Consider the following 19,636-nt stretch of genomic DNA (forward strand, 5'->3'; position numbering starts at 1 on the left):
CCAAACTACAACCAAAATCCACTTATTTAAAATGAAGTGCCAACATGGCATTTCTAGCAGTAACTTATTGCTAACTGTTCTACAACAACATTCAATTGTAATGGCTCTCTTAAGGCCACCAATAGAGTTGAAAGAAAGTGGGCAAATTTAGAATTCTCTCTCCAGGAAGAATGGTGGGTCCAGCAGGAGGACCTCCAAAGACAATGCAGTTCTGTCCAATGACCACCTCAATTTTTCGGCAGTTCAAGCTGCCAATGAAATGTCGCTTTAAAATAGCTTTGAGAGCAGTATCTTTTAAGTTGCTTGGGATTGCAGGAACATTTGGTGGATTTGGTCCTGTTTGGTGAAGGTGCGATAATGGCCTGAGTGCCCATAGAAAGGGCTCTGCGTGCCACCGGTTCGCCACCACTGTTCTAGGATAAGTAGTAGTGCTCAGAGACCCTCTACATCCCGCATAGTATCCAAAGTCATGGAACCTCAACTGACCACCCCCTTTGTACCTGTTGCAGCCTAGTGGAAGGTTCCCTGCTGGTTTCCTCTGCACACCATTCAGACTGCTGAGCTGTCTTTTTGTAAATTAATGACCACGTGGAGCTTTCTGATGCAGGTGTTATGTATTCAATTGCAAGTGAAATATTAATCTTTAGTCCAGTTTTAGATACAAATATAGTCCAGATCTGAATTCAGTCTGAATATGACACATCTATGATCATTTATACATGATGCCCAGGCTCAACCTGACACTATGGGGGATATTTATCATACGCTGGCGCTCGTGCACCAGCGTATGATCGCCCCGCCGCTGCAAATTCGCAGCCCGATACATGAAGAGGCTTATGCCTCTTCATGTATCGGGCTGCCAGCTGCGCAGCATTTATCCTACGCCAGGATGAAAAGTCGCCGGCAGCAGCGAGTGCGCAGGCGCGGGGACAGTAACGTCCCGCGCCGGCCCACTCCCGTCCGGCCGCGCCCCCCCCTGGCGTGAAGGTGGCGGATTGGGGAAAATAATCGCAAAAGCTAGCATTTGCAGTTATTTCAGGGCCTCTGTGCCACTGGCGGTGCGCAGAGGTCCTGATAAATATCCCCCTATGTATTTAAGACAAAGTTTTGTAGCACTGCAGATGCTGCGTGACCAGGACAAACTGCACCACAGTAGAGGATTTGGTTCATTGCTCATAAAGAGAAATAAACATGCTGGTTAGATGGTGAATCACTATTGGAGTCTGCAGTTGAAAAGGATTTGGGAGTAATAGATTTATGAACAAAATTAAGAGAGCTGCTTCAATAAAATAAAAAAAGGTTTGCCGTTCCCAGAATGATTGTGTCCCTCTAAAGCTCTGATGTGACCTTTTCTATTTTAATATATTTATATGAAAAAAATTATATACTGCATGTTAGAGAACAAAAAGGATCGATATAATCATTGTAGAAGAGATCATATCATACAAGTGCTACATAGAAGCTGCTTTAAGGATGAGGGGGAAATAAAGGTACTGGCAATTCTTTTTCTCATGAGGTCAGAGAAGAGATTGATTTGACAACCTGACAATCTTATATGGAATAGGAATAATTTGTTCAAGAAATAAAATCACCAAATTTAAATTTAATCTGTAACAATCATCAGAAATCTGCATAAACCTTTCTTTTACCACTTTCAGCCAGAAGACATGAAAGTCAGTGATAAATCATAGGGTTTCCAAGATTTATTTCAGCCTTCAATACAAAAGCACAACAAAATGTCAGACACCGCATTGTATTTACATAGCAGGCTTCATGTGCACATTATACAACCATTTAAAAATAAAGAAACCAAAATTAGTATGTAAAGTTAAGAATTTCAAGTCCACTTTCCTAACATTTTTCACCGCTATATAAAAAATATATCAACATTTTCTTAGTTGTCTTCACAATTACAACATGGAATTAATTATACAGGGAACATGTATAATAGTTCTACAGCCACTTAAAAAAAAAACCCTAACTATTGGATCCATAAGCAGTGGAAGGTTTAAACTTGGATGTTGGAGAACGTAAGATGACTGTCACATTGAAGACTACAGCCATCCTCAAGCTTCTAGAATTTAGTATTTTGTGTGCCATTATATTGCGTAAGTACAGTACCAGCACTTATGTTATGAGTTATTTTGTAAAATGTGTATATTCTTGAATAAGAGGCACAAGTGATGATACAATGTTTAAATATTCTTCCCACCATTGTTTATGGTGTAGTTACAAAATAGGCCATAAATCTGTGCAAGACAACATCTCAACATAATATAGAAAACAATATGAAGAAAATAAATGTACAGCCCATTTCGTGTGTAGAGTAGGCGTCTGCACATATTTAGCAGGTTTAGTCATGCGATAATCTGGACGTCCTCTTATTAGCAGAACAAGTGAATTTAACATGGATTTAAATAAGAGAAAACGGAATGTAAATGCAATTTACAGCTTACAATACACGTAGCAGTTTCTATATGGAATCTTCTGGTGATACTTGGTGTGCCTTAATTCTCTACAGCCAAAAACATGACTCATCTCACAGAACATTGAATTTGTGCTTTTCTTGGTTTTGCTTACAATTCTGTGCCTCTACTGCTAGAAAAACAAAAACAAAAAAACAATGGATTTTTTTCTTGAGAGGACATCTGTAATGTGTTTAAACAAGTAGGAATCAGGATTCAGTGCTGATCTTTCAGAATGGACACTTCCACTAAACCACAGCAAGTCATGGTATGGAATGGATTGACAGTGTATTGCACCCAAATACTACCACAGCAAAATGATCCAGTAAGCTTCAGTGTCAGAACCGCAGGTTAGAAAAAAATAAAATAAAATCGTGTTCTACTGACAATGAACAAATGTCTTTCATTCCAAAACACCAAAATACTGAAGATATAAAAAGATTTAAAACACTGATCAGTCTAAAATTGTCAGTTGTCAAACTGCCACAGAAGTTCTCCAGAAACCTTGCTCCTCCACTAGTTGTCTGAGGCAGAGTCATCACTGGCGTGCTTGCTGATGTCAGTGCTGGGGACAGAGAAGCACATTCAATAGATTAGGAGACTAATTCAAACATCAATCTGGACCTATATCTATCTGTAGAATATGAGTGCGCCTCGTCTACTGGAGAACAGCTTTGGCTGTGTATTAAAGGTTCTTTCCCTTCAATATGGTGTCCCAAAAACTTACGGCAAAAACTGAACTATTTCCAGCCTGGGGGCATGCCTTTCACCTTACTTATTGTCACACCAGATACGTGTTGAAGATTGAAGGTAATAACTAGCCTCTACATTTTAACCAAAACAGAATAGGTTGCGCTGCAGGTCACCAACTCTTAGTAATGCTACGCTTTATTTTATAGGAGCTTATTGGTAGTGCCCTTATCCTACCCATGAAAAACAGGTGGTGAGAGTTGGTTACTGAAAACCCCTCAATCCCTTCTTGATGTAGGCAGTGTATAGGGTCCAACTTGCTGATTTGTGGGGGTCTCAGTGAAGGGACCCCCACAGATCATTAGGTCTGATGCACCCCAGTCAGTTCCCTTGAGATGATATATACTTGTGTATATATATCATCTCAACATATGATAACATATACTTGTGTATAAGCAAACATTTTCAGCCCAAAAAATGTGATGAAAAATCCCACCTGGGCTTATACAGGAGTGTATAAAAATAATAAGCTTACATACTTCCCTTCCGGCGCTCCATGCATCTCCTTTTCACTCAGAGCAGGCAGACACGAGTCTATGCTCTTTACCCACCGGCACACGCTATGATGAGGCACTACGAGGAACCGCAGTTTATTGTTTTACACACCGCTGGGCTGCAGGGCATTACATGAATAGAGGGGCTGCTGCAGGGCATTACATTACTCAGGGAGGCAATGACCAATGCATTTCCAACCCTAGGCTATACATTTTCCCAGTTATTTTTAGTAAAATAAGGGGACTTGGCTTATATAATATTATATATCGTATATACCGAGTATAATAATATTAGAAACCCCCCTATACATCATCCCATTTTCACATCTGCAACCCCTCAAACGAATGGGTTTCTTTTTTTTTGTTAATCTTCCAAAATTTGTTATGCCATTCCTCCCCAAATATGGACATTATTTGTTGTAGGGGCTTACAACGAGGCGCAGAAGAGAAGGAGGGAGATGCATTGGACAGTTTTGCCCTAGATTTTTGTGGTTTTTAGTTAGCTCAGCTCAGAAAAGTGCACCACAAACTATATAGATAAAAATCTATTCTGTAACTGATTTATATTTATATAAATTTATATTTTTGATTTACTAATTTTGTACAATAGAACCTAATGTTAGGGTCACAAAATCACCATTTTCCAAGTTCCACAACTCCTAATTTTCAGTCTATACTGCACTCCTTTACCATTGCACCTCCTTACAAACCCATCTTCTCCATGTGTCCTATATGGTTTCCCATGGTTACCAGAAAGCATAACAAATGGAGTAGCTAGGGGGGCGGTGGGGACAAGGTAAAACCTCTACTAGCAGCAACACATCTGCAGATAGCTAATGAGAATAAATTAGAGACTTGCTTATTATTGCTAAATGCAGAGTTAGGCAAAAGTTTTTATACTTTACAGTTGTATTTTAAAGAGATTTTCCCACAAAAGAAAATTTTCAAAGCGAAATCCCCTAGTGATGTTTACACAATGGATAATTTTAACCTCTTACTTTACAATATTACTAGTTTTATTGCCGTTTTAGCGCCTACCACTCCCTAGGCTGGTCAGTAAAATTCCAGGGTGTGGGCGGAGACTCTCTAAGCAGACACATTATGATATATCTAGTTATGTGAGCTGGCAATGTGGTTAGATTATCAAAGTACAAGTTTATATACACTTTCATCTGGCTTCTGACATTGTACTAACACACTGACACAGAGAGGAGACAGATGAGAGATGCATGAGATGCCTATTACACAGAGGAACGACAGACAGAGGATGACAGACTTTTACACGGTCGGCTCTGCTACATCTTTGTTCTCACAGATACGTTATTTGGGGGAAGGGGGCGGCAGGCACATATCTGCCTGGAGTTTATAGCTCATCTTGTTTATCGATGTGGTGCTGGCATTAAGTGAATCAGTGAGGGTCTGAACTCTGCTGTACTGCAGGGGGTGTGGCTACAGGCTCAGAGCAGAGACCGACAGATACTCAGCAGCAGGGGGTTACACAGGAATCCAATATGGCGGCCACACAATCCCAAGTCAGAAGTTACAGAGTCGTGTCTGGGCAACTGAAATTGTGAACACCAAGACTGATAGAGACAGGTTGGGCTTATATGTGAAATGCTGTATTTTTGTTAACAGTGAATTAGAGAATGTTATTTTGCTATCCTAAGTAAATATAAGTAATTTTTTTTAGTAGGAATACCCCTTTTATGAATTTGTATAGCGATTAACTTTAGAGGCCTGCAACACATTGCAACAAATCACAGACATTTACAAGGAATCGTTATAATGCATAATTCTAACTGGCACAAAGTCCTCTCATCTTTTACACTGACAGTAACGAGGCTGTACAGGTGGCTATACAACTGTATATACTGTTCTGTGCCAATGTAAATTGCTCTGTCATTCATTGCAATGTGTTGACATTCTGGAAATAGTGCCTTACCGTTTAGTACCCTTGTCCTCATTTTCCTCTCCACTTTCTCCATTCTGTTGCACTTGTTCCTGTCCTTCACGACCACCATTTACCGCTTTTGTATCTAAAGGGGAGGCGGGGGAAAATAAAATAAAAAAAACCATTTCATGGAGCATTATTCCATACATAGAAAATAAAAAATGATTAAAGTACTGTATATACTCTAGTATAAGCTAAGTTTTTCAGCACAAAACATGTGCTGAAAAAAAAAAAAACCTGCAGGTAGTCTTGATTCTTATGGGTGGGCAGCGACAGCTCCATGCGTGCTGGTAGCCGCTTGCTGACAGTGTGTGCACAGGCTTCCTAGTCTCTGCCCACCCACAGGAATCAGGAAGAGGACATGCTGGAGGCGAAGGAAAGGCAAGTACCTCGCTTGGAATGTGCTGTGCTGGGAATACTGGGTAACTGGCTGGCTATATAATGAGTGGAGGCTGTGACCAATACATTTCCCGCCCTAGGCTTATACGCAAGTCAATAGTTTTCCCCAGTTTTTTTGTGGTAAAACAAGGTGCCTCAGCTTATATTCAGGTCAAGTATATATGGTATGTTTCTCAGAAGAATTAAAAGTAGCAGAAAATATATTACAAAAAAAAAAAAAAAACACAACACACTCAAAAGTACCAGAGGTCTGTTCTTTTTCCACTTTTTTATGAGGCCCCCTCTTCCCTTGGTCTTTGCTTTTATTGGCTTCCTCCTGCTGCCGCTGTTCTGCCAATGACTTGTTGAGAACTTGTGTTATTACAGAGTCTCCTTCACCGACAAGGAACATATTTTTGAACTTGTTATAAAGCATTGTGGATTTATCCATTACCACCTGGCTGGCTTTAAACCGCCGAATCTGAAAATGTAACAAAAATATTACATAAAATAGCCTACACATAAGAAATTATTTTTAAATTTACCATCAATTCAACAAACAAAAGGAAAAAAAAAACAAATTGCTACCATCAATGCCCTAGTCTTAAAATAAACATGTTTTCATTACTTTGTCACAGTCAAGGTTTGACTCATCCCGTAGCATAAATCCTCCCCATGTATCTGGAAGTCCAACACACAAAGTAAATTTAACACAAGGCTGGCCATTTGTTTACAACCAGCACCTTGCTGGTATACACAGCCATAAATAAAAATAAATTTAGAAAAATCACAATGGGTGCAACAGGTGCCAGAACTCCTTCAATAAATATTGGCATTGGTTTCCATGAGTCATGAATGAGGCTGAATGTACCCATCTGGTGCAGCCTTTACGGTCTGTTCCCTCTCCATACAGGTCAGGTATCTGCCACAGTCTGTGCTGGTAACAGTCGTGGCAGTTAACTGGCTATGACCACGGCAACAAACAGATCATTTCACATAAATAGCAGCTTCACATGACTGCAGCCATATTACTGCCAATCAGCACCCCCTACATCATCATCATCAGGGGTCGCTGATCGCTTAGGAGCCTCCTATGACTGACTACCCCTTTAATTGGCAAAGACTTTTCAAATACTTCTGTGTGGCCAAGAGGGGGCCGCTTAATAAAATAAACCTGTACTCCACAGTCCCTCCTGGTGTCCCATGCCTCCATTTCTCCAGTCCGTTCCCCTGTTTGTTTACAGGGGCATGGAAGAAGTGCAGAGTTCAGCTCTCGGTCACCTCAGATTGGAGAGACCGTGGCGTGGGACACAGAGCTTCCACATAAGCAAGTACAGGTTTATTTATTTAAAGGACACCTGTCATCAGGTCTGTGTCACTAGTCCTGTCACCTCTACCTGTTGGAGCAGATCACAAGGATCCCATCCCAGCCTTTATCTAGTTATTTCATACATTATTCATTGTAAAATCATCTATTTTTTATCATGTAAATGAGGCTGGTCACACGGTCAGAGGCAGTGATGTCACCCCTGTTACCCCTCCCCTCTCCTCCCCCTGCTCATGTCTGTGTGTAATGTATAGTAAAGCATGGCTAGTGTGTGTACTGCATCTGCTGACATGCTGCATCTTCCTAATATACAGGTGAGAGACACAGACATCAGCTACACATGAATCTGACATGTTCTGCTGTAACATGGCTGCCTGGAGCTGCTGTATCTCTCCTATAGACACACACATGCACACACAGGCTGCAGGGGGCGCCAGCACCAGGAAGAACATCATTATACAGCCTCACATCATTATACAGGCTATCAGTCAAGCACTGGGGGTGTGGCTGTGCCTCCCACTCATGAATAGAGTGGACAGCTTGAATATGCTAATGCTTCATTGGACATTTCACAGGTCATTTGCATACAGCTTTAGGACCTCATTGCTTAGGTTTACAGGCATGTAGAGGGACATTGAAGGGATAGAGGCAATGCTCTCTAATGGCAGTTTATGAAAATATATTTAGTTTAAGGGGGTTATTTTGCATGACGGGTTCTCTTTAAGCAATCCCCTCCTGGCCACATGGAAGTTTTTGAAAAGTCTCCCACAACCCCTTTAGGCTCTCTATCACAGCCTGTTGGAGGAAGGCAGTAATAAAAATCTGTATTTTCACATTATATTGCAGTGTATTGTATGAGCAATCAGACCCCTTAGCGTTCAAACACCCAAGGGAAACTAATAAAGTAGTAAATTACAAAAAAAAAAAAGTAACTTTTTTAAAATATAAAAGATTCTCATCACCCTCCTTTCCCTAGAAACCATATAGAACAAAATCATAAACATGGCAGATATTACAGTGTCCCTAAAATTCCTGATCAGAGACGCGGCCATGTTATCTGCCGGCATACTATGACATAGTCAGCGGCCGCATCATAGTATGTGCCAGCCAGCGTCTCTGCCGGCTGTTACAGAAGACCGAAGAGGAGCCGCGCCGACCTCTGAACCACCCGAAGGGGAGTATGTAAGCTTATTATTATTTTTTTTTTTTAAGTGCGGTGCAGGCTGGCTATATACTAAAGGGGGATTGCTGGCTGTATACTGAGGGAGGGGGGCTGTGACCAATGCATTTCCAACCCTCAGCTTATACTCAAGTCAATAGGTTTTCCCAGTTTTTGGCGGTAAGATTAGGAGCCACAGCTTATACTCGAGTATATATGGTATGTGATTTTGACTTGTGCTTTACGTCAGTGGCAAATGTTAGTTGACATGATTTGAAAATTATTGCAATTTTCCTAATTTGAAATGGTTTTGTTTTTAAACTGACAATCTTATCATCCAAATTACAGGCAGCCCCCGGGTTACATACAAGATAGGGTCTGGAGGTTTGTTCTTAAGTTGAATTTGTATGCAAGTCTAAACTGTATATTTTATAATGGAAGTTCTAGACAATTTTTTTTCTTTTGCCCCAGTGACAATCGGACAAAATTTTTGGTGTAATTGGACCAAGAATTATCAATAAAGCTTCATTACAGACATCTTACAGCAGATCATTGCAGTCTGGGACTATAGTAAAGCATCCAGAGAGCTTCACCAGAGGTAACAGTGGGCAGGGGGGTCCATCTGTAACTATGGGTTGTCTGCAAGTTGGGTGTCCTTAAGTAGGGGACCGCCTGTACTTAATAACTAAAATTTACCATATCTCTGCATTATATTGGGATAACTTTGTAAACATCCTTAAATTTTTCTAGACTTACAAAAGTAACAGCAATGTTTAGGAAAATATTAAAAACCGTGTTTAAGGACCATTGCAATTAACCCTTTAAACACCTGACCCTTTTTTTTTCCCCCCATTTCCATTTTTCACTCCCCACCATCAAAAATCTATAACTTTTAGTTTTACAAGAGCTGTGTGACTGCTTGTTTTCTGCGTAACAAATTGCACTTCATAGTGATGGTATTTAATATTACATGCCGCATATTGGGAAGCAGGGAAAAAAATGCAGTGAAATAGGTAAAAAAAAAAAAAAAAAAAAAAAAAAAAAAAAAAACAACACGCATTTGTGCGGTTTTCTTGTGGCCTGGATTTTACAGCTTTAACGGTTTGCCCCAAATGACATGTCTACTTTAATCCCCCTGATTGCACCCATCCAAAGAATAAACATTTGTATAGGTATTACAGAGTTTTCATACATTTACAAATAATTTTTTGTACAGGAGGTTTTTAATTTATTTTTGATTTTGCCATCTTCTGGTGCTTACAACTTTTCCCATACTTCGGTGTACGGAGCTGTGGGTGGTGTCATATTTTTTGCAACTTTTGATGACGTTTTTAATGACTTGTACCGTTATATTTTGATAGATCGGGCATTTTCAGACGTGGCGATACCTACAGTATGGCAGTATATGGGGATTTTCCCCCTCATCCATTCCAATGTTCAAATTACACATTGTAATGAATGGGTTAAAACAAGAGCCACAGGTCTTTGGAAGACCCGGGCCTGTCATGGCGACCGATCGCTGTCCCCCAATGATGTCACGGAGAATGACGATCTTCACCAAGATGGCGGCGCACATGCGCCGCCTTCTCTTTGAAGCTGCCGGCAGCTTTGCTGGTGGCGATGTATGGGCAGCGATTGCAGGCTTCCGGTAACTGTTTTCTGCAATATGCAACCCGTGAGCCCTCTCCATGCGCTTGTCGGGAATGTGTTAAAGTATTTTTTCCTTTTAAGTTTTTTAAAACATTTTATGATAAAACAAAAAACGATAACTGAAACGTCAGCGCAGGAAGGGATACAAACGCTAAAGCTCTGCTTTTGTAAATACTACACACACAATCGATCTCTCTCTCATATATATCTATCTCTATATATCTATATATATAGCAGCCCTAATTACTAGCCCTAATCTATCTCTAGTGCCAAATTGTAAACAAAGTAGTATGCTACAAATGTCCCCTCCCTTTCTTCCTGGTCTCAATGTATAAATAGTGGCGTTCATGTGATTATACAATTCATAACTTTCAGAATCCACAGAGAAAATGAAAAGGATATGCCTTACTTTTTTCAAGGTAGTGATTAGATCTGTATGCTTCTGAGCATTCTGCATGGTGACCTGGAGAGACGCCAACTCGTCTAAGGCATTAATACATCTATGTACATCCTGAAGAAATAAATAAATTCTTTAGTAAAAATTAAGCAAATGGCAAAATTCAAATGTAACTACAAACCGGTACCTAAAGAAACCAAGATCAGTGACGTCCTACACACACACACACACTCACTAATCATGAATAATAATCAGCAACATACAGATCAGCAGTATGGACTTAGTGTCCCAAATCAAACAGATTCCCATCTGTGACAGCGAAAAATAAAGTTTATACTGGGGCTCACTGCGCCTGCACAATGTTCCAATGGAACTGAAGTAGTACAACCACTCTTCAATACAGATGCTTCATACCTATTGGACATGTGCAGTGCAGGCAGAGTGTACTACACCTGCTTCATTTGTAAAACTTCACCTACTTCTTTTCGAAATGGCAATTTTGTGTCCCATATCACACTGACAGGTTCCCTTTAAGGCCAAGGACTGGTACATTCTAACCCCCAGACCCACATCCCATTTGACTGAGGCGCTACTATTTCATCCAGGTTATGGCATCATGACTAACAAGCCAAGATTATTCCATAACTGGTGGGTGCGAGTTGTGTATATCACAACCATGTGACATTTCAGATTCTAAAAATAGAGCTTGGGAAGGAAGGTGAAAACTGGTTTTAAGGGCAAGGGGTTAAAGGGGTATTCCCGTCTGGGCATTCACATTCAGTTTGATAAATCTGCCATACATAAACATTTCTTCAATTAGATGTTATTAAAAAAAATGTTCCTGTGTGAAGATCATTTCCCATAGATGTAGTGATATGGTCCCTTAGAAACGAGATGGCTTCCTCGGATACGGCCACCTCTGCCTGAGAGATTTCCCAAATAAACAAAAAGGTTTTGTATATGAAATGTCTGGGAGTTACTGCAAGTCCCACAGCCGTCCTGCGGTAATGATCGCTGAATTCAGGAGGTCAGGCAGGGCTCTATAGCGCATGTCTGGCCACCGCTGCCAGAGTGTGACGTGGCCGTATCCGAGGAAGCCATCTCGTTTCTAAGAGACAACATGGCTACGTTTATGAGAAATTATCTTCACACAGGAACATTTTTTTTTTTTATAACATCCAATTGAAGAAATGTTTATACATTGCAGATTAATGAAACTGAATGTGAGTGCCCAGACGAGAATACCCCTTTAAATTAAGATATCACCATTTTTTATTTTTTTTTTAAATGTGAATAACAAAAAAAACTGGCACCAGTAACTAAACACACAACATACCTGGTGGTCAATTTTTAAAGAGTTCTTAATTTCAGCATGTATCCTTTGTAGCCTTGAATCTATGGAGACCTCTGAAAGTGTGCAAAAGAAAAAAACAAAAACAAATGAAACTACACTTAAAAGTGGTCATTACCTAAGGCGTTAGACAAGAAGGGCCTAACTTGTTTTGTGGGAAACGTCACAAGTGGCAAGGATTTGCCACATCGTGACGTAGTACCACGTATCACTACTGGCACCGACTCTGGTGCTATAAGCTGCGGCTGTAGCCGACACACGCCGCTAACACCTACGATCGGAGATTTCTCCTGACGTGGGTGTTAATCCCTTACACTTTGCGGTCACGCATGACCACAGGATGCAGGGCCATAGGTACGCTAATCCGTAAGCCTACGACCTACTAAAATTAAGTATTTGTAAATTGCATCTTATGTTGCAGAAAGTGAGCTCTTATTTGTTCAAATTGCCAAAAAATTTTTAAGATTGTGTAGCCATTAAAAAGTGACAATGCAAAACTGCTTTGAAATTGAAATTTTAGCCCCTGTAAAACAATTAAAGGGTTAACAAACTTCATAAAAGTGGTTTTACCTATGTTGAGGGGTGTAGTTTGTACACTGGTGTAATTTATGGGGTTTTACTATTATTTAGGCCTCTCAAAAGGTACTTGAAACCTGAGGTTCCTCAAAAGCAGGATTGTGGTTTTTTATGAAAATGTTGGGAAAAAAAAAACAAAAACAAAAAAAAACAACGCACCTAAAGCCCAAAGCCCCATAACCTCCTACAACATGAGAAGACTCAAAAAAGAAAAAAGAAAAAAAAAGCCCAAGTCAAAATAAAGCAGGCATTCGGTTAATGTTAGTTATCAAGTATTTTTGAAAATGTAGAACATTTTGAATTTCGAAAATCAAGAATATTTCCAAATTTAAACCAAATACCATATATACTCTTGTATAAGCCGAGTTTTTCAGCACAAAAAATGTGCTGAAAAACGTCCCCCCGGGTTATACACGAGTCTATTACAAAAAAAAATGTACCCACTTAAAAAATAAACTTACATACTCACCCTCCGATGTCAGCGTGTTCTGTCTTTTCTTCTGTCATGGACGCGGCCATGTTTTCTTCGTGGCCGCGCATACTATGACGTCAGCAGCGGCCGCATCATAGTATGCACCTGCTAGAAGAAAACATGGCCGCGTCCATGCCGGAAGAAAGAAGAGGAGCCGCGGAGAAGAAAGAAGATGGAACACGCTGACATCGGGGAGCCGCGCTGACATCGGAGGGTGAGCATATAAGTTTATTTTTTTAAGGGCTGTGGGGGCTGGCAGGCTGTATACTACTGGGGGGGGGGGGGTGTTTGATCAATGCATTTCCCACCCTCAGCTTATACTCGAGTCAGTAGTTTTTCCCAGTTTTTCATGGTAAAATTAGGGGTCTCGGCTTATACTCGGGTCGGCTTATACTCAAGTATATACAGTATCTGTTTTTTCATTAAAAAAAACCCGCAAAACTTACCACATAAATTTTTCAACAACTAACCCGATGTGAAAAGTGTCACCAGAAAACAATTTCAAAATCACTTATAGTGACAGGGCAGATTTGAAAAAAAAAAAAAAAAAACAAAACACAGGCCTTGTCAGGAAGATGAAAAGTGGCTTCGGTGGTGAGAGGTTAAAAGGGAACTAACCAAAAACAAACACTTTAAACTAAAGAAGAAAAAAAACAACACCAACCTTTTTTCTTGTCAAACTTCTTCACTTCAGGTTTTTTTGACTCTTCTTTGCTATTAAAGATTAAAATAGAATAAAAGATCAATAAAAAAAAAACAAAATAGACATAGAAAAATATATTATTAACCCCTTAAAGACACAGGGTATTTTCGCTCATTTCTCGCTCTCCATCTTCAAAAATCCATAACTTTTTCATTTTTCTGCGCACAGACCTGTGTGAGGGCATATTTTGTGCGTAACAAATTTTACTTTCCCGTGATGTTATTTATTATTCCCTGCCATGTAGTGGGAAGCCGTAAAAAAATTCCAAATGTGGAAAAATGTAAAAAAAACTTCATGTGTTCTTGTGGGCACAGTTTTTAGGACTTTCACTCTGCGCTCCAAATAACACCTCAGCTTTTTTTTTTTTGCCATCTTCTGAAGATGCACGGAGCTGGGGGAGGGGTCATTTTTTGCGAAATGAGCCGCCATTTTCATTGCTACCATTTTGAGGTCTTTGCTATATTTTTATCATTTTTTATGTCATCTAAAAAGGTGTAAAAGTCGCGTTTCGGACATTTGGGTGCGCCATTTGCCGTTCCGGAGGTCACCGCCGCCAATAACCGGTTTTATATTTTGATAGATCGGGCATTTTGGGACACGGTGATACCTAAAGAGTCTGTGATTTTTACTATTTATTATATTTTATATCAGTTCTAGGGAAAGGGGGGGGGGAATTTGAACTTTTAATATTTTATTATTTTTTCCCCACTATTTCTTAGACCCTCTAGGTAACTGTATCGCAGTATATGGCATTTCTGCACTGTATACATTACAATGAGCCACAGGCTCATTGTAATGGATGTGCAGAAGCCATGTATCCTCGGGTCAAACGAAGACCCGAGGGTACCATGGCAACCGATCGCCGCCCCCCCCCCCGATGACGTTTGGGGGAGTGGCGGAGGTAAGATGGCGGCGCCCACGCACCGCCACGTTTAAAGTGCCGCCGGCGACTTTGCCGGCGGCAAAGAAAGAGTTGACACCCGCGATCGGTGCAAGCATCGACCGCAGGTGATAGCGATGGGCCTTTGTTGCGATATAAGATAAGATAATCCAATCCTTTATTAGTCCCACAGTGGGGAAATTCACAGCAAAGTCCATCTCTGTATGAAGAAGGCTTAGCCCGTGAGCCCTCTTCATACAACCTTCACAGCTCCGTGGCGGATATATCCGCCACAGAGTGTGAAGGGGTTAAAAACAACGGATTAAAAAAAAAAAAAAAAAAACCACAACAAAAACCACAGACACACACACAACACATAATAATATTAGATTTTTGGATACATTTTTGTTTCATACAAAAAAACAAAAAAAAAAAAGACCCCCTGACCACATCCAGTCATTCTTGTCATGGATCCTGGAGAAGATCTCACCTTGACAGAGAAACAAGCTTTCAGGATGAAGGGTTCAACAGCAACGGTGTCAAAATTTATGGAAAGACTAGATCGACTTTGCTGAAAAGATGCTAAGAACAATAGGAGACTACATGGGGAAAGTGTGAAACCCGAAACTAATATCAAATTCTAAGTAATATGCATTGCACCTTAATTTCCATACACCAACATTCCAATGGTTTCTATTCAGAGACTTTACAGTCTTGGAAGAAAATGCCCCCAAAATCCAACAGTACCAGGAGGCGACAACCCTTCAGGTGAGGTGGAGGTCATCACTCAGAGTACGATGCAATTATGCATTTTTTGGAAAACAAATCATCTTTCACACATGTCAGATTCTCCCTGCTGCAAGTTACTTTCTAGAAACTTTTGCAGGAAAAACATCCATAGACACTATACTACCGTATGGTAGTATATGGGGATTTTACTTATCTATTACAACATGCCACTGGCACACTGTTTGCAACAAATGACCAGACACTATACAGCTTTGGGTCTAAGACTAATGCAGTCATCGTTGCTCGATGATACTCCACAATTTAAGCCGAGATGCTGACGACAATCAAAGGGTTAACACCCGCAATCAGCGCTAGAACTGGATAATACAATTTGATATATTTTTACCCTCGGGGATCTATACAAAGGCAACCATGAACCCAGGCAACCCCTTTAAGTGTAGAGCTGCTCACCTTTCCAGCTCTACTGTATCCTCGGTCTTCCTTTTCTTCTCAAAAACTTCTTTTTCGTGTATAGGCTTCAATGGCCTTTTCTGGGGAGGTTGCATAAGTTTTCCAACTTTACTTTTCTATTTTAGAAAACAAAAATATAAATATAATATAAATCCCGAAAACGCAAATCATTGAGTCAAGATGACACCTCTACTTTATTCTTGTGCAATACAGCTGACATCCAGGGTTTATGGACTTGGGCTTGGCCTCAGCCCTGTTCATACTCCCCTTCATGACAGACATTTACGTTGGGTGGTTGGGAAGGGGTTTATAATCCCACAACTCTTGGCTGCTAAAACATGTTGTGGTGCAGTTTCGGGACACAAAAGCTCGTTCAAAACAACGATGGAGTGCTAGAAACCCTAATTGACAAGATAAAAACAAAATTGGACTAACTTTTCAATAAAGGGAGCTTTCCATATAAAGATAGCTATAAGATAAATGAGTCTTATTCATCAATTTCATATTATCCAACCTTGGGTGCTTTGCCCAACAGCTGATGTCTGTGGATAGGTCATCAATCTATTCTGGAAAGACCATTAACACAGAATGTAAGCAAGTGTAAATCTTTTATATTTCACTAATATTTTAGGGGTGGGGGAGGCAGAATGCAATGCAAGTCCTTTTATATAATTTGTTTCAGCACGCAGTACACATTTAGCATTCATTTTAGAACTGTACTTTTTGCACATCAATGTCACTTAGAGAAAAATGATCTATAAATTTTAGTTCATTACTACCACTTTGGGGTACATTAAATTATTGCATATAAACATATTTATGCTAATATTCTAAGCACTGACTTAAGGGTAGATACAGATGGTAATCTATTGTAACCCATGCTTGAGTCACAGGGCGGTAACAGGCCAGGGAAAGCCATGGAAACTCTACTCCAATAACATTTGTAATGTAAATTTATTGTGCAGTTCATATGAACTTGTCAATTTCCATTCTAAATTAGGCAGTTGCGGAATTATTCGTAGATTTAAAGAGCCCATATATACTCCGATGCAATAGAACACACACACCTTTTCTTCTTCTTGATCATCATCTTCTGAAGCAGAATCAACTTTGCTTGCAGTTTTCTTTAACTCAGGTTCCTTTTTGCTGGCTTCTATTTTTTGATTTTCTTCTTCTTCGGTGCTTTCTTCATCTTTTCGTACAGGCTGCGGCTTTTGAAGTTTATTCTCCAAAGCTTTCTTTTTATTCGGATCCTCTTCGACTGGACTATTTATAAAGAAACAATAAGAGCTGCTACAATACCAAATTCAGAGTAGGAGGCAAAACAAATGGCGAAGTGACACAACATAATATCCATATTGCAAACAACTATTGTGAATCCTGTTTACTCCTAAACACTTGCTTTCAATTATTTAGAAAATTATGCCATTTTATTTTTTACCTCTTAAGGAGCAGGTATTCCTTTCTACCTTCCTAGAATAATAACTCCTCACATTTTAAAGGGGTTTGCCTATGAAAATAAGTTTGATTTTAATCCCCTACACAATAAACATAAATTTTTAACCCCCCTTAGGCTACATTCACACGATATATGCCCGCCATACCGTAGTACAGCAGGCATACATCGCCCCCGCCCCTCTCCATAGTGTAACCTAGGGCCCGGAAGGCTTCGGAACAGTAGCCGGTCGTGTATATATACGTCCCCCATACATTTGTGTGTAGCCTTACTTTGAACTTTACAATGAACTTTGAGTTAGGAGCTAAAGCAATAAAACTGAGTAAAATTCTAGAGTGTGGACGAGGACTCTCCAAAGCAGACCCTTCATGATTCATGAGACAGATCAGAGATGAGCGATTATCTCTGAAACCGAATCCATGAAACCGATATAAAACACAATGACATTCTCAGCTCTGCTAACTCATCTATAAAACACACAGAGTCAGGTCTATTATATTTATTATTATTATTATTATATAACCCTCCTTGATAAAGACCTCATCTATCTGTAGCTTGTAGAATAAGTCTCTGCACACTGCTGCTTGCTTGCAGAAAGTGCCTGTGTATGAGTTGGTCTTCCAATGCGGGGGGGGGGGGAAACAACAGTGTGCAGATAAGAGAACCGAAGAAGAAGCCGACCATAGAAGATTTATGGTCGTACCCAGGGGCTAGCAAATTTGTTAACAAATTATCTGTGAAATACTATATTTTTGTTAAAAACAGTGAATTAGAGAAAGTTTTGTTATCCTGAGTATATTTAAAAATGTTGTCTTCATGGAATACCCCTTTAACCATCTAAGCCATATGAGGGTTCATTTGTGGAATACATTGTAATCTCATTATTTAATACAACATACAAAGATAGCAAATAATTACTTTGAGAGGACTTTCTTTTTGTGTCTTTCGTTTAAAGACGACAGGACTTTTTGGAAGGACCTAGACAAACTGGCATTGCAGCAATAGTTGAACCAAATCAACATCTATATTCCCCTTTTCCAAATCCTTAATGTGAATAGGAAGCGTATAGTTTTGGGAAAATCTAGTCAAGGTGGTTGGAGACCTCTTCGATGGCTGGCCAATTTTGATTCATACATCTAAACGAGTAGTTTATTAGTACCGTATTTTTCGGCCTATAAGGCGAACCAAAAATCCTTTAATTTTCTTAGAAATCAAAGGTGCGCCTTATAGGCCGGTGCGCCTTATATATGAACTTATACAGAAATGTACTAACAGACAAGATGTACTGTACATTTACCAGAGTTTAATAGCTCCATCCCCAGAAATTTCCTGCACCTTCCCACACAGTATACAGGGTCCCTAGCTCCTGAAGTGCCCTGGCACCACAACTAACATTGTGCCCATCCTGCCCTCTCCTAGCACGGAGAGACGGGAGCTGCCATAGTGCGGACCACGAGGCAATCATCATCATCAGTAAACAATCCCCCATACCTGACAGCCCTGTAACACGGGAAAGAGAAAGAGCCACAGGGAACCCCAAAGGAATAACACCCTGGCTGAGCAGGGGAGGAGAAGGGGCACAGGGAGACCACTTAACCCCTGCTGCATCACCCTGCATTAACCCCCAGCAGCCATACCTCTGAGATCGGAGCTCTCTGACACGCTGAAGACAAGTTTCCCGTGAAGTGTAGCTGGCTTGAACTGTGCACAGGTCTACCACCTGCTGGTCATTTTTAGGTACTGCATTTGATCCTGCGCCTTTACTCCAGTGCACCTTATATATGAACCTAAATGTCTTAGCAGGCATTTATTAGAGGTGCGCCTTACAGCCCGGTGCGCCTTATAGGCCGAAAAATACGGTAGTTCATTGGTTGTATTTTGCTCTCTGCCGCCTTGAGGCCATTGCTTTAGTAGCTACTGATCATATTTTATCTCATGATTTTCCCCCTCGCATACTTCTACTATTTTGTGCTTTGTAAAATTACTACCACAGGTCTTATATTCATTTTAATATGCATTTAAAATGCATAAATACATTTTTTTTTAAAAAACATTACATTAATGTTTTTCTGGGGGGGTGTCAACAAATTATATTTACATATAAATACATTTAAAATAAATCTTTGCATTGCATATTATGGAGACTTTTGTATACCATTATAGGGTGACATTTTTCATTCAATTCAAGAGAACTGCCTTTGTGAGTTTAGACTTATTTTAACTTTAAATGGCAAAAAAGGGGCTCCTTGTAACAGGCTCAAAGAAACTTCCTTCCCTCTACCTGATCTCACTGCAGCATAGGGAGACTGTAACAGCTTGTGAAGCTGATGCATAAAGGTGCTCTGGTAACAGACAGACGCCCTTCAGGCCCATTAGCATAATTTTTATAAGGAAGGCAGCCATAGATAAAAAAAGATTACCACATGA

The 19,636-nt window shown here is 40.1% G+C and overlaps 1 protein-coding gene across 2 annotated transcripts in view; it reads right to left on the minus strand.

Annotated features, from left to right (window-relative positions):
* Nucleotides 1-1,688: 1,688 nt before the first annotated feature.
* Nucleotides 1,689-19,636, minus strand: part of PSIP1 (PC4 and SRSF1 interacting protein 1) — a 52,426-nt gene continuing 34,478 nt past the window's right edge. For both annotated transcript variants that reach the window (XM_072153007.1, XM_072153000.1), the window contains exons 10-17: nt 16,821-17,019; nt 15,754-15,869; nt 13,635-13,684; nt 11,908-11,978; nt 10,584-10,685; nt 6,303-6,519; nt 5,652-5,745; nt 1,689-3,030 (exon numbers count right to left, since the gene is read on the minus strand). In XM_072153007.1, the coding sequence (XP_072009108.1) occupies nt 2,982-3,030; nt 5,652-5,745; nt 6,303-6,519; nt 10,584-10,685; nt 11,908-11,978; nt 13,635-13,684; nt 15,754-15,869; nt 16,821-17,019 (898 nt within the window). In that variant the 3' untranslated portion in view covers nt 1,689-2,981. The remainder of the gene's footprint in view (nt 3,031-5,651; nt 5,746-6,302; nt 6,520-10,583; nt 10,686-11,907; nt 11,979-13,634; nt 13,685-15,753; nt 15,870-16,820; nt 17,020-19,636) is intronic.

The sequence above is a fragment of the Engystomops pustulosus genome, chromosome 1 (genome assembly GCF_040894005.1).
Source record: "Engystomops pustulosus chromosome 1, aEngPut4.maternal, whole genome shotgun sequence".
Lineage (NCBI taxonomy): Eukaryota > Metazoa > Chordata > Amphibia > Anura > Leptodactylidae > Engystomops > Engystomops pustulosus.